Genomic DNA, 14,601 nt, shown 5'->3' on the forward strand with positions numbered 1-14,601 from the left:
AGAAGTAAAATGAGCCCCCACCCACCTCGCCATGGGGAATGGGGAATCATACCTTGATCCTTGAGTGCCTCTAAGGCCTATGGACATGAAGCATTAATTTTCATACGAAATTAATACGTGTTATGAATTACTACAAGAGTGCTTCTGTTTGCTTGCTTGCAATGCAAATCAAACTCATCCAAAATTAAGTTAGTACAAACATGGGATGGAATTTGGCCTTCAACGGGCTCACAAGGAGCAAATTAATTTTATTTATTAATTTTGTGTTGCACGGCAAGTAGTGGCATACCATGAATTCTTATCTTTATGGCCCATTTATTAAGAAACACTTCAAGTGTACATAAATGAACTAAATTGTTGTGCCAATACCAACCCAAAACGTCTTTTTAATGCCATTTGACCTCAAAACGTAGGAGCGATTAATTGGAAGATTTCTTTGCAACATTCGAATTTTAGTATGCCAATATTACAACATCATTCCTATTTTGGTGCATTTCCATGAAATATATGTTCTCAAACTTTTCAAGTTCTCCCTTCAATCATTAAAAGCCAAAGTAGATCCCCCTTTTCAAACTTCCCATCACCTAAGGCCTAACATTTATGTGTCTTTCTTAAAAATAAAAGTCATTTTCTTGACTCAAATCATTTTGAGACATTAGGTATGTTAAACCCGGCTGTTTTCTTGCCTAATTGCCAAAAGAGAGCAAACTGAGTTTGGGTAAAAGGTTAGATATGTCAATTTGGAAACTTGTTGCACCATATTTACTGAAAAAGAGGTTTTACAAAAGCTTAAGAGAAACAAGTGCTCTGGAAAATCCAACTAACATCACATGCTTGATCTTAGCCTACTCACACTTTTCATGACTATTCATGAAGGGTAATACAATAAATGAAAATGGAAAAATGGCTATTGCTTATGGTTAAGCATTCTTAGAATAACCCTTAGCATGTTGTTTAATGTCTTTTTTCTTATGTGTATTTTGGCCTTAAGAAAGGCCTTCCCTTTTTTTACTTTTATACCTTTCTTTGTTTCTCTTTGAATGAAATATGCAGCACATCATAACTTCCACTTAATTGGAAGCAAGGAATAGGTTAACAAGTAGGGATTGAACTTATGATTTTGATTCTCTTTTCAATAGTGACTTGCAACTTCCGCATTTGACTAATATTTTTCAAAGCCTACTTAGGTCCACATTAAGTGGAAGTTAAAACGCATCCATGGCGTTAGAGGTCTTGGTAAGTGGAAAGGCATGAAGCAGACAGGAGGAAAGTGAGGCGGACGCGTTGAAGGATCGGGTCCTCGTTGTCTCAGTTGTGTCAAGCTCGTTTCGTCTTGGGGGAAAGTTGATCTCGACCTGGGTCGCTCCTCCTCCAAAGGAAGTTGGCCTTCACATTCGGTTCGATTATTCGATGCTCAATGTTCGACTTTACGATGTGCTAATGACGAATGCCATCAGTAAATTAGTCATGAGAAGATCGTCTGGTGTGAATTGTTGGCGAACAACCCGAGTTCTATGCATAATTCAAGGGGAATGATGTCTATAGCCATATATGGCATAGAGCGAGAGAGAGATTCCGTAAAATAGGCACCATGCTACTGAAATGGGGCCCATTTGGTAACATTAAAATGTTTCTCTATCATTTCATTCAATCTTCATCCATCGGAACCACTGACCAACATTTCATTGTCATTGTTTTGTGTCTGGACAATGTCAACGCTAGTGGTATACCATAAGGACCCTAAACTGAGAGTGGGAAATCAAAACGCAAAACGCTCAGCCTGAAAGTGTCAGATAAAGACCAAAGTGTTTTCCAGCCATTCAAGCTCAACTTAGCTGCAAATCATTGCGGCGTATGATCTGAACTCGAAATAGCAGATTCAATCGGTCACCAACTTGTCGGAAAAGTTTATCTCAAAGAGAACTCAAGCCAAGATACCGTTAAAAATGGCCCCATGCCTGTTTCATTAAACTATGATTAGTCTGACAAGAACTGTAGTTTTACGTGATTCGAGTACCCAGAGGATGTCCCGCATAATCACTTGGATTTGCCTATTTTTTATGTATAGGCTTCAAGTATCCCTAACCATGAAGTCCGTGTCAAAACCAGGGATTTGTTAAGGCTCATCAAACCTTAACAAGCTAGGTGGCGCTACATTCATTTACATGAACAGAAAAAAGTCTAAATTTTTTAATTCCTGAATTAAGGAGGGCAAGTTTTCATCACGTTCACCATGTCTCTCTAGCATGGTTAAGTTGTTCTGGCCTAATGTTTTGTAGTTAACTTATATCTTCTTTGCTGACTTCCTTACCGCTACTGGGAAGGGGATCCCCAGCAGCTCAAGACAGAAAATGGTATTAATTTTATTTGATTTTACCTTCAAACAAGATTTGATCCTCCAACGGATTGAGCTGTCAGATCTAGCTAGCCCTTGATTGTAAGGTTGAGCAGGTATTTCTATCAAAATATTGTGGTTGGGCATTCATTCGTCAATAGTCAATATCAACTGAATTGAAGTAAGTATTGTGACTTGTGATATTGATGTTTTTGTCAATATTTCTATTGTTTCCCAAATCAACTGAATACAAACACCAAAGCGTCAAAATACTAGAAACAAAATGATAAATGGTGGCTAAAGTACGAAATACACAATTCAGGCAAATTTAGAAACTTTTAACGTCCTTGTCGTGGCTCTACCTAACTCTACCCATTATTTCGAATTCACCCTATGTCTCTCTAGTCCTCCAATGGTTACCCTGAAAATGATTGTTTTGAATTGAGGTCAGCTGATCTGTTCATTGACTCAGACTGACTGACCGATCTTTTTCAAGTCATTGTCCCTCTGATTTCTCCTCGGGTTGATCATCGGTCCTTCAGCTCCCACTTCCATTCCACGCCCCGTGAACCCGGTGTAGAGATCCATCCTCAATATGAGCGCCGAATCCGCCGAGTCCACCTCATCGGTGCCCTTGCCTGAACCCCAGCCCGATTGCGGCGTCAAAGGCATGGTAAGAACATGAGTAATAACACTAATTAGTGTCCTGACCCGCCGGTCCCATATACTCACCCAACAATGATGGATGGTTCGATTGGATCATGTTACCTTGTATAAACCAACGACCAACTCCCAAGATCAACTGTGATGTTTGATGGTTTTCAGATGGACCTGGGTGTTCACTTGGAAAAGCCGGGTTGCGAGTGTTTGAACGAGTCCGACGATCACCCTTGGGCTCATGCCATGACCCCCGGGGGTGGCTATCTGGAATCGGATTGCGATGAGCAAATCATCCTTTGTCTGGCTTACAATCAGAAGGTCAAGCTTCATTCCTTGAAGGTCAAGGCGCCCGCAAACAAGGGACCCAAAACGATCCGAATCTTTGCCAATCTGCCTAACACGCTCGACTTTGACAAGGCCGAATCGATGGTGGCAACGCAAGACTTGACGTGAGTACCGACAGACACCAACAGAAAAAAGATCAAGCAACTGGCACACTCCATAGATAAACTCCAGAAGGAACACAAATAATGATAATCTGGTCCCAGAGAGCGCTATACCTCGTTTTTCGGTTCTGTCACCTAACAATCAGGCCACATGTTACAAAAAATCCTAGCTTCAGAACTAAAGAGGCAGGCAAGCAAACTTAACAAGCAGTGCCCCTTTTTCCCTTTTCCCGTAGGCTAACTTGTCCCAAGGATTACCACTAACTCAATAGATCAATCTTAGAAGGAATCCAATCCGTTTTAAAATGTATCAATGCTGTACAGAGTGTTGGAAAAGTTTTTGCCGGTTGCTAATCGATGCAAAACCGTATGTAGATCTTTTCAATTGCAAAAGCTCTCAAAGATAGCTGAAAATGGTTTAGTCGCCAACCTTACAAAGACATGCTTCCATTCTAAATCATCCCTTAACCTGAGTTAAGAAGCATGCTCTGTTTGCCTTTTCAGAATGTTTAGTAAATAAATCTTTTGTTGCGACTCTCGGTCATGTCAACTCCTAAAATAATAAGATTGTGTGTGTAAACAAGTTACATAAATATGGATAAAAATAAATAAAAGAAGAAATTAAATGGTTAAAACGGTAAAACATTCGACTAGTGTTATCACAGCAGAGATGACTAGAATTGGTTCAGTGTACATGAAAAAAGGGAAGAGGTGAGTTACAGATATTACAAAGACAGGTAGGTAGAGGTAAGGGATGAAATTCTTAGTTATTGCACAGTACAGGATGGTCTAGATTGAACAGATCAGTTGTCAGCTTCCGTCGCTGGTGGCAATTGGCTGGGAGACGGACAAAGGTCCTCGACCGCCAATACTCCGAAGGGATGTCGGGCAGGGACAATAAAGTGTTGACAAGTCCTTGACCGGGAAGGACAATTTGTGTCCGGACATCACCTCCGGAAAGGTCAGGTTCCCAACACTTTTGGACACTAACCTTGCCAGCCCGATGGTGAGGGGCTCGGTTTCGCATAGAAAATGCGTCCATGCATTGTTGGCATATTGGGGCCATCAGAGGTATCGCTTGAGGAACTTGGTGTAGGTGGCATCGGCGGATTTGAGGGCGGATTGGGCGGAGTTGGGAAGCCAAAGGTGTAGGCCGTAGAGGAAAATTGGGGTGACGTAGATCCGGAAGAGTTGAAGGACTATTGGGAGGGGAAGATTCTTCATGGGAAGTCTATTGCATGTGTATCCGATCCTGGCCCCGGCCTTAGCTATTGTGGATTTGAGGTGATAGGTGAATGAGAGTTGGGTGGAGAAGGTGAAACCGACATAGTTAGAACTATTGACGATTTCAATCGGATTATTATTGATGTGGAAGGAGGTGGAAGGCAGACGACCTTTTTGGAAAACCATGGCCTTCGTCTTGATGTTATTGACCTGAAGGACGTTCTCTTGGCAATAACCATGGAGTGCAATGATGGCATTTTGCAATTCCATGGCTGAATTAGCCAAGAGAACCAGGTCGTCTTCATATTGAATGTATTGAACAGGAAAATGATTGATGGTGGGGCCTTGGTGAGTGAAGGCTTTGGGCAGGTCGGATACATAAGGATTAAAAAGAATTGGCAATAGTGGATAGTGGTTTTATTAAGTTTCAGCCCAAATTGTATTATTTTGAACATTAGTAGACTGGAAAAGTTCTCAGCGATGGTGATGTGTGCATAAGACAAATTTCTGAAATAGTGCTGGCCTTTTTACCCTTTTTTTAGGACAACTCAGATTTTTTTATTTTTTCGGACTTCCTTACCACTGCTGGGATCGGAATCCCACTTATTTACTTATATTTATTATTTGATCGACCAACGAATTAGAGTTGGCTGATCTGGCTAACCCTTGAATATAAGGTTGATCAGGAATTTTAGTCAAAAACTTGTCCAAGTCTGACTTAAATCCTGCTTCTGGATCAACGCCTACATAAGCCCTACGAATATTAGAGGGAAGCAAACTGAACAATGAAGGGGCACGAGAAAGAAGAGTGTTGGACTTCATTGTTTTAACTAGCCTGGATTCTCAAGGGCTTGAAGGTGCTCTCAAAACGCACATTAAGCCTCTACGGTCACTAGAATTGACCCTAAACCCTGGGTTGGGACATAGCTCATGAATGCTTTTGAAAACGTACAATATCAGATACCTTTCGTACCTTCTCTGAATACTGTACAGTTCCAACTTTTTTAGTCTGTCCCAATACGAGAGCTCTCTCATATCCTCAATGTTCCCTAGTAAAACATATTTGGATCTGCTCCAGCTTTTGCAAACCTGCTGAACTCATTGGAGCCCAAATGGGCGAGGCATATTCAAGATGCGGCTGAACAATCGACTTGTGCTGAGTTAGCATCGTGATACTATCTCTGGACTTAAACGTGCGATATATCCAACCACATGTTTGAAAAGCCTTATCAACTTTCAACTGGACATGCTCATCGAACTTTCCATTATCTTGGAGGACTACACAGCTAACAAATGGTACACTTGTTTCAGGATTAGACCGACAGGGTGATCAAACGTCAGCGAGACGTCCGAGAGCCAAAACCAAAACGGACGGATTTTGAGGCAAAGCAAAGGCGGGAAATTCAAACCGCATTTAAGCCGAAAACAGACTAACAATAATGACGGTACATAGCTCTAGTGCTGCCAGATTGCGGTTTAGCCCGCCAGATTTCGCAACTTCTGGCGTTTTTAGATTCTGTCTGGCAGGGAGATTTTGGCGAGGAAGATGAATCTGGCCGTTTTCTGGCGTTTCTGAACTCTGTGCGGCGGGGAAATTTTCAACATCGACGGATAGGCTGATTTAGGAGGGTTGCTGGCGTTTTGACTGACTTTAGACGTTTTTTGACCCAAATATCAAGGAAATGTTATATACTTGGACTTTGCTAAAGCATTTGACAAAGTGGATCATATTCTACTGCTAAGTTATTTAAGTAAACTAGGGGTTGGAGGAAATATTTACTCTTGGATCAGAGATTTCCTCACCAACCGCACACAAGCCGTTCGAGTTGACGGCTGCTTAGGCTGCCCTCGAAACGTGGTATCTGGGGTACCTCAAGGAACTATTCTGGGTCCGATCTTGTTCGTTTTATTCATTGCACCACTACACGGATTGCCCCTCCAGTCTTCAATATCTTCTTATGCTGACGATACTAAGCTAGTCTTCGGAAGAAATTCACAAAACCAGACAGACCTGCAAACTGACTTGGACATTGTATACAAATGGGTCCACTCTCAAAACATGGAATTAAACGGGGATAAGTTTCGAATCATGACGTACAACCAAAATGAAGTAGACAAGCCAATTTACACCGACAATCGCCTGAAGCCCATTTTATCAGTAAGCTCCGTTAAAGACCTTGGAATAATAGTTGAAAATAACGGTAAATTTGAAGAACACATCCAATCGAAAGTGACCAAAGCATACCAAACTTGTGGCTGGATATACCGAACTTTCAAATCCAGAGACGCTTATACTATGAAAACTCTATACAAATCTATTGTTCAACCGCATTTAGAATATGCTTCCCCAATCTGGGCGCCAATGAATGTAGGGGGGCTGAATAAGATTGAAAAAGTACAAAGAAGTTTTACAAAATATATTGCAGGCATGTCCCACTTAAGCTATTGGGAAAGACTTCAATCCCTTGAATTATATAGTATTCAGCGTAGGTACGAACGCTACCTAATCCTTTATGTTTTTAAATGTCTCCATGCACTTTGTCCTAACCCGGGAATGAAGTATAACGTAAGTGACAGACGAGGCATCACGTGTGAAATCAAATTTAATTTCAACCCATCAGATAAAAAGTTGGTGAAGACCTTAAAATCCTGTTTTGTACTAAACCGAGCACCCACCCTTTATAATCTGCTACCATGCTCACTTCGACGATTCTATTTACTAGATGATCCATTGTTAAGTTTTAAGCGACATTTAGATCGTTTTTTATCAACCATCCCAGACCAGCCTTTCGTTCAAGGGTGCCCTAGAGCGGCAAACTCGAACGCATTATGTGACCAAATCTTTTATCAATTGTGACTTACGGGGAACTCATTCTCCTGTATCGGTATATCAAACCCGAAAGAATTAAAAAAAAAAAAATTGGCATAGTTTTCCTCACCTTTGAGGATGCTTTGCAAAAAAGCAAGTTGTGCGTCGGCACTTATATCTTATTGCACTTTCAGTTCCATACTTCAGAGCAATTGATTCATGTACTGCACACTTTTGGGCACAAATTGACGCGTTTGAATTGTGAATCGTGCATCACTTGTATTTTCATCAATTCATTTCTCTAGAAATAACATGGCTATGTGTTTGGTGCAGATAGAGTACACTTTTTCAATAGAGGTTTTCTAGGTTTTCAAGTTCGTGTTTTCAACTTCTGAGGCAATCACTGTGCTTACGGCTGTTTTCCCAATAAATGCATCAGATGTGGCACAATTTTGGACAAAATGGCAAAACACATTTTTCACTGAAATTAAGGTATGGCCAAATAAACACAACTTTTCACTTGTTTCAGCATTACCAAAATGTCCCCATCCTGTTTCCCCCTCTTTTGAAACCGTAGAAAAACATTAAGGGCCACTATGATTGGTCAGTCTTTTTACGGATTATTTAAACGAAACATGTAACCGTTTTCTAGCTTTATTCTTAGTCCTACTCTACGATCTTACTCTAGAGCACACCCTATCTCGAGAACATGATGATCTGACAGATTACTAGGTGACACATGGACATACTGGATCAGATCAGGGTCATTGGAGAAAAACAAGTCGAGAACGCTATTCCCTCTAGTGGCTACACTTTTGGAATTAAATTTTGCATTATTTTGGCCACTTTGATACTATCATAACAAAGAATCCTCTTGATATGTGAATCATTGATATGCCACATTGTTCAACCAATGTTGTCTATCTGTGAATGAAATTTCTGGCCGATGGTCTGTTTTTTAACTAATGAGCATAAGGTATCCCACCTCTGCTCTCTTCTGTTATTTTATTTTTTTGAAACACCCTGTCGGTCTAATCCTGAATCAAGTGTACCATTTGTTAGCCTAAATAAATCTTGACCAGTGATGTGCAGGAATGTTCAAAAAATGTAAAAATTGGCAAAATATGCAATTAAAGGATCAAAAAATGAAAAAAATACGCATGAAATGCAGATAGTTCCAGTCGAATTGACTAAATTAAAAAAATATCAGTAACAAAGCAACAAAATGCTTTACTTCTTTTAGGAAGGATTCGAGTTCGGACTCGTCACACTAAACTATTGTTTTTTTTTCTTTAAATTTCGCAAGACCCGTGTCCTCTGCCGGACTCGAGTCCTTAACTCGATTTTGGAGGAGTTGGCCGTACTCAAGTCTTTTATAAAGGACTCAAGTCCGGACTTGTCACAATAAACCATTGTCTTTTTTTTTACTTGACCTGACTCTAGTTAAAGACTCGAGTCCGGATTCGGCGAGTCCGACCATAAGTCAAAAATTTAGAGGACTCGTACGCGACCGACTTTTGCCCGACACGCCCCAGCACTATTATCAACTCGTGCACCCTGGCTGACTTTAAATAATTGTCCTAAGGTCATTCGAGATCACTCATCTAATTATTTCATTGGTTTAATTGATTTTTTGTTTTTCAGTTTATCACCAGAGCAACTGGATGGCCGACCGATTCCACTCAAGTTTGTGAAGTATCAGAATGTTCAGAGCGTCCAGTTCTTCTTCCAAGACAATCAGGCCGGAGAAGAGACCACGCAAATCGATTATTTCGCCGTGATTGGCACCCCACTCTCCACCACGGATATGAGTGAATTCAAGCGCGTCACGGGCAAAAAAGGCGAGGGACACTGACCTATGTATTATTATCCTCCCAACATATTTTGCATCCATATAAACCTCTTTTAGAGTCAAACGCGCTTTGGGTGTGCTTTCTTTTCTATACATGAATAACTAAGACGTCGAAGAATCTTTCGATTGAGACTGAAGATTTTTTCCCTGAATGAATTTCAATACCACAATATTGTCCTAGCGTTTAAACAGGGTGTTCATTTTCAAAGCAGCGTGGCCTGATTTGACCGTTTTAGTTCGAACTCTGACCGAGGACGGAGAGTTCCGATCGCTCATCTGATTCAAGTGTCTCGGATTTTCTTTGGTGGGAACATCAGCACCTTGACTGTTGCCACTTTTCTCCTCTTGGAACATTTGTTGCACATTCACTTTTGATGAGGACTTGGACGCCTTTTGTCTTAAAAGTAGATCCAATCTGGCCTCTTGATTGCCCAATTGAACGTCGGTCATAAACTTGTATCCTTTTTGGCAATTGGCCTTGAAACTGTCCAATCCAAACGAAGTCACATTCGCACACACATTTAAATCTGGCTCCAAAGGATTGGTGATGCTTAAACACGAATGCATATGTTTGGTCGAGGATGTTTGTGTCCGTTTAGGTTGGCATTCTCCGGTTAATATACACACGGTGTGTCTCTTATAATCGAAATCTCCATAGAACTTGAAGAAATCGAGCAGCAGGTCGGTCAAGGTAAGTTTCGAGTCGTGATAACGCGCATTTAACTGGGATTGACGACCCGAGAGATCCCTAAGAAAAGTACAGACCACATCGTCATCGGTGATAACTCGATCCTCTAGACCTAAAATACAACTCTCACGGGTCAAAAAAAAGGACATCAAAAAGGTTACATAATGACGATGTTGTTTTGGCTCACGAGCTAATTTGTAGAGGGTCCGCATTGGAGGGAGCATCTGATGTTGGTTCATAAGAAAGAAAAGCACCAAGAGAGTGACGCTGAAGTTGGTCAACATTTGAGTGGGACGTTGAGTCTCGGTCAGGCCTCTCATTTTGGCCCAATGTCGAATGGTGCACACGAGAGGACGTACTCTCGGGTCCAGTTCACCGTAGATATACAATAACTCTGACATGTGGTAGCCGGATCTGGTGATAAACGAAATTTAATTTGCGCATCATAAAGCACTATCATTATAAGGTAAGGTCTCGGAAAAAAAAATCTTTTTGAGTGTCAAATAATTGCAAGAAAAAATGATAATTTAAAAAACACAAAAGATTTTTTTTTCATCACAGCCAAGAGATTTCTCTAAAGCAAACATATAAGCCTGTTAAAATGCAAAAAAAAGACACTTCAAAGGACAGCTTGAACTATTGACCAAAGGTTTCAAGATGTTTCATTATTTCAAAATCTTTGAAATCAAAAGCTCTTGAAGTCTCCTAGCTTGAACCCCCCCAAATCAATACTCTCAAATCTGATTACTCTGGGTGGTTTATCTCAGCTATTTCTCAGGGTATTGAAGCAAGTATTTTGATGTTTGCTCCTTTTGTGTGTAAAGTGTTACGATCCTAGTTGCATTCTCATGAAAAGCTTGAGCCTTTGCCAAACAAAGCAAGCATGAACGATGAACAATGTGGGAATGGGAGAGCTACTGTATTTAGTTTTGAGGTCTCCACCATCCAGGCTAATCAAAGTAAAGAAGTGCTGCCTTCTCTTACTGATCCCTTCAATGCTCAATATGCCCCTCGTACTTTTTCTTAACACGTTCAACAATATTGAAAAAAAAAAAGGTCAATTTTCATGTCAAGGCTCATTGTCCTCCGAAAAATGCAGTCTCTACCCCGTACTTACGATGACCCGTAGGAGAGATCGCACTCCAATCCGAGAAGTTCTTGCTTGTATTTGACAATCGGAACCCGCGCTCGCCACAGGGAATTGATTTGATTGCATCCGGGCAAGAATGTCCGGATCGTATCCCCGATGGTCCGACACCAAATCTGTCCTTGGGCGCGATAACTTTCATACGAACCGCCTTTGGCATGGAAGACCAATCGTGCCTTGGTTTCGTCCTAAAGGAGCCAAAACTGCTATATTGGACCCATATCGGGAAAAGATTGATGGGTGGGTTGAGTCTCATACTCACACTCTGATTGTGGTTGGATAACAGAGCCACCATATCCACATCACTAGAACATGACCCGTACGAGTTGACGGATGAGCCAAAGGGTAGAACTTCAGCCATGGGGAACATGCTCTGAATGGCCAATTCGATTTGCTCGCACGCCAAAAAGCGGATACGCGTCGAGATATCGCTCATGCGACTGGAGGCGTGCAATCCGGAGATTTGATCATTCAACTAAATGCAACGGATCTTAGGCGTCAGCGTAGGAGATGATGGCAGAGGACTAGAGCACTTACATTAGACCGTTGCCCGGACTCATGGATCATATCTTCGTAGGTGGGACTGGTTTGAGCGAAAACCGGATAGTCCACCTGGAGGCGTTGGATTTCTTCGCTCACCACCAATTTTGAAGAGCGACTCGTCGGCGATGACGGGGGTGAAAACCATAGAAATGGACTTTGGACGGGGAATTTGAGGGTGTGGCGGGAATCTTGACTATGTTGACTTTGTTGCATGGCCGCTTGCACCCCGGCCAAATCCTCAAATTCCACGATGTAAAAATCCTAAAAGAAGGTGAGCTTTTCAGGGACGTGCGGACACTTTTGGAGAGCGTTCAACTTTCAGACCAGTTTAGAGCATCTGAGAAGTTCTCAAATTTAGGGAATTAGAAGTTGAGAGATCCTAAATATATAGCACGCTAGTGACCACCACCTCATTTTACCCACATCGATTCCCCATCAATTCCAGTGTTCATTATCTTGCCTTCGTACTCCCAATGTTGAACCCTTATTTCGTCTCTCTACACAATGTTGGCGCCATGCATGGTTTTAGTGGGTCCATGATGGAATGGCCTTACCGAAAATGACGCGTTGGGGGTCTGATAGAAATGCAGGCCTTTGATGGGTCCAAATTGGTCAGCGCAATACTGATACAAATCGGGGGCGGAATTGACGTTCCGCACTTGGACCACGAGACTCCGTTTGGCCGTGGCACGTTGGACATCCATCCATTGACGAAAGGGCACGAAATCCCCCGGCGGACTGGTCGAACCTAAACGAGAAAAATAACAAATCAGACCAATTTTGAATCCGTCTGTGGAGGCTTTTCATTCAGATGGAGTCCTAGGCATAATGAAATCACGGCAATGCCTGGGTCTGATTGGTCTTTGTCATTCAGACCTAAGATATTGATACATTGAAGGAGCAGTGTATCACGTGGGTTTGAGAGACTGATTCTTCAACGTTCAACTCAATGTTTTTCATTACAAGTGGGGGCTGGCCTTTATTTCTATTGGAGGCAGCGTCGCGACGAGAATGTCTCTCCACACAACATGCGCTTTTGTGACGTCGTCCTGACTGGGATAAAATAATGGCCACGCTTTGGAAAATATTTGGCCCGTAGACTTAGGATGAAGAGTCAGTCATAGCATGAAGCTGACTCCAGTTTTTTTTAGAATTTCTCTTAGGTTTGCACATGACTATGCCTCATCCCAATGACGCTATACATCCCTAGGTGTCCCTCATAATTCTTTTGAGCCTGACATAGATCATATTGAGTGGACACGCGGGAGGGCCCAACCGCTTCCAACATCAGGCCCTTCCGGCCTAAAACCCCAGAATAGTACCCCCTTTCAAGCCCTTCCCATGGCCTAGCCAGGGCCCGGGTCAGGGTTCTTCCTTAACCTGTGCGTACCCGGCCGAGATTGGATGAGAGCGAAGGGATGAAAGGCCGAAACCCGGGCAGCCGAATGCGGCCCAGGCCAACATCGCTGCAAGTGAAGCATGACCGGCGATTCCACCGGAGGAGGGCGGGCAAAGGGCCAATCCCAAGGACTATCCCAAGCTGTGGGTCCGTGATGGCGGGCATGAACGTGAGTCAGGCCAATCGCGGCTGATCCTAATCCATGAGCGTGATGAGGAGTCGAGGACCACTGCTACAATCACCACTACTTCAAAAACAACAACCACACATGGCAGGCTGAACAAATGTACGGACATTGTTCGATTCGCTCGAGGTTGAGTGCCATATTTTCGGTCCTCCCAGCCCTAATGATGGGCTTTGGGCTTGGGGGCCTGTCAGCCCCTTGAATTGCGCTCCTTGGCTGGTCTCGAGAAGACTAAAGGTTTCTGACATTGTCACGTTATGTTATGCTTCAAAAGTCAACAAATAGGGCTAGTCAGGTAAATGTGTTCATGGACAACTGACGTTATTTCATGGAGTAAAATCAAAGACAGCATGCCCAGCCAAACCGCACTGTGCATGCATTGGATTTTGACATTTTTTCCCTTTTACATGCTTGTCTAAGCATATAGCATTGTGGTATTAAGTCAATTTGATAGTGCGTTCACTGATTAACACCAAACATGCTCATTTATTAGGGTTTTGTAACACAACTTGCTCAAAATCACTGGATTATTGAAAATTCAATGGGCAAATTGTGCAAGTGGACTGTGATGTTTGTCTCAGTTCTCTCTCCCTAAAATGCCCAAAATCAGGGTGTCGCGCCACATTTTTCCTTGCATTTCCTTTACTTGACATCCTCTATATGCTCATGAAGTGTACCTGAAATTTTCGAGCTATAGCTTGGATGATATTGAGCCAGAATTGGTCAGCATGCTGAAGGGCAGCTCAGATAAGGCATAGATTATGGATAAGGCCAGGTAATTATCCCCAAGTGTTGGGGGTTCAAATCCATGGGCCAAAAGTAAACCTTTTTGCTTCCCACCCATATTTGCAGGAATATGGACGACGGTATCCGGGACATATTTGACGCCGTCAAATCTACCCCAAGAGGATGACGGAAAATTTAGAAGCCTTTGAACTCAGCCTCCCGACCAGCAATTCAAAGTCAAAGTTCAAAGTCATTTATTATTTTTTCATTATCAGCAATCGCCTCGTTAATGGATGGAGGGTGAAAACCGATCCAGCGTAAGGCCAATTCATCGTTTTAGCCCCATTTCTTAATGAGATCAAAGCCTACCGGTGTATACGACGACAAGTGGACAGATTTCCACTTAAAATGTGACCTCCATGGCAGGAAATATGTTGACGTTGATTCTGTAGCAGGTTTCAAATTAGACATGACCAACAAGTTCTGCACCAGAATTCCTGATCAGCCATTTATTCAAGGGTGAGCCAGGTCCACCAAATCAAAATCATTGCCAAATCAGATACTTTATGGATATAGAATCAAATGAGA

The 14,601-nt window shown here is 42.3% G+C and overlaps 2 protein-coding genes across 2 annotated transcripts; one reads left to right on the forward strand and one right to left on the reverse strand.

Moving 5' to 3' along the window:
- Positions 1-2,782: 2,782 nt before the first annotated feature.
- LOC131880945 (thioredoxin-like protein 1) lies at positions 2,783-9,394 on the forward strand. Its single transcript, XM_059227679.1, has 3 exons — positions 2,783-3,008; positions 3,161-3,444; positions 9,119-9,394. The coding sequence occupies exons 1-3, from the start codon at positions 2,931-2,933 to the stop codon at positions 9,327-9,329; spliced, it is 573 nt and encodes a 190-aa protein (XP_059083662.1). The 5' UTR covers positions 2,783-2,930; the 3' UTR covers positions 9,330-9,394.
- On the reverse strand, positions 9,064-13,383 carry LOC131880934 (poly(A) RNA polymerase, mitochondrial-like). The gene is made up of 7 exons (XM_059227669.1): positions 13,095-13,383; positions 12,259-12,452; positions 11,699-11,965; positions 11,424-11,636; positions 11,132-11,349; positions 10,202-10,428; positions 9,064-10,126 (listed from the first exon to the last, which is right to left on the reverse strand). Exons 1-7 carry the CDS (start codon positions 13,183-13,185, stop codon positions 9,504-9,506), a joined length of 1,833 nt encoding a protein of 610 aa, XP_059083652.1. The 5' UTR covers positions 13,186-13,383; the 3' UTR covers positions 9,064-9,503.
- Between the last annotated feature and the right edge of the window lie 1,218 nt (positions 13,384-14,601).

The sequence above is a fragment of the Tigriopus californicus genome, chromosome 1, assembly GCF_007210705.1.
Source record: "Tigriopus californicus strain San Diego chromosome 1, Tcal_SD_v2.1, whole genome shotgun sequence".
Classification (NCBI taxonomy): domain Eukaryota; kingdom Metazoa; phylum Arthropoda; class Copepoda; order Harpacticoida; family Harpacticidae; genus Tigriopus; species Tigriopus californicus.

Coding starts and splice junctions, on each gene's coding strand:
- LOC131880945 (XM_059227679.1), top strand. CDS start 2,931: ATGAGCGCCGAATCCGCCGAGTCCACCTCATCGGTGCCCTTGCCTGAA. Junction 3,009..3,160: donor ATTGCGGCGTCAAAGGCATG/GTAAGAACATGA, acceptor GATGGTTTTCAG/ATGGACCTGGGTGTTCACTT. Junction 3,445..9,118: donor GTGGCAACGCAAGACTTGAC/GTGAGTACCGAC, acceptor TTTGTTTTTCAG/TTTATCACCAGAGCAACTGG.
- LOC131880934 (XM_059227669.1), bottom strand. CDS start 13,185: ATGCTTCACTTGCAGCGATGTTGGCCTGGGCCGCATTCGGCTGCCCGG. Junction 12,453..13,094: donor TCTCATCCAATCTCGGCCGG/GTACGCACAGGT, acceptor TTTCTCGTTTAG/GTTCGACCAGTCCGCCGGGG. Junction 11,350..11,423: donor TATCCAACCACAATCAGAGT/GTGAGTATGAGA, acceptor TGGCTCCTTTAG/GACGAAACCAAGGCACGATT.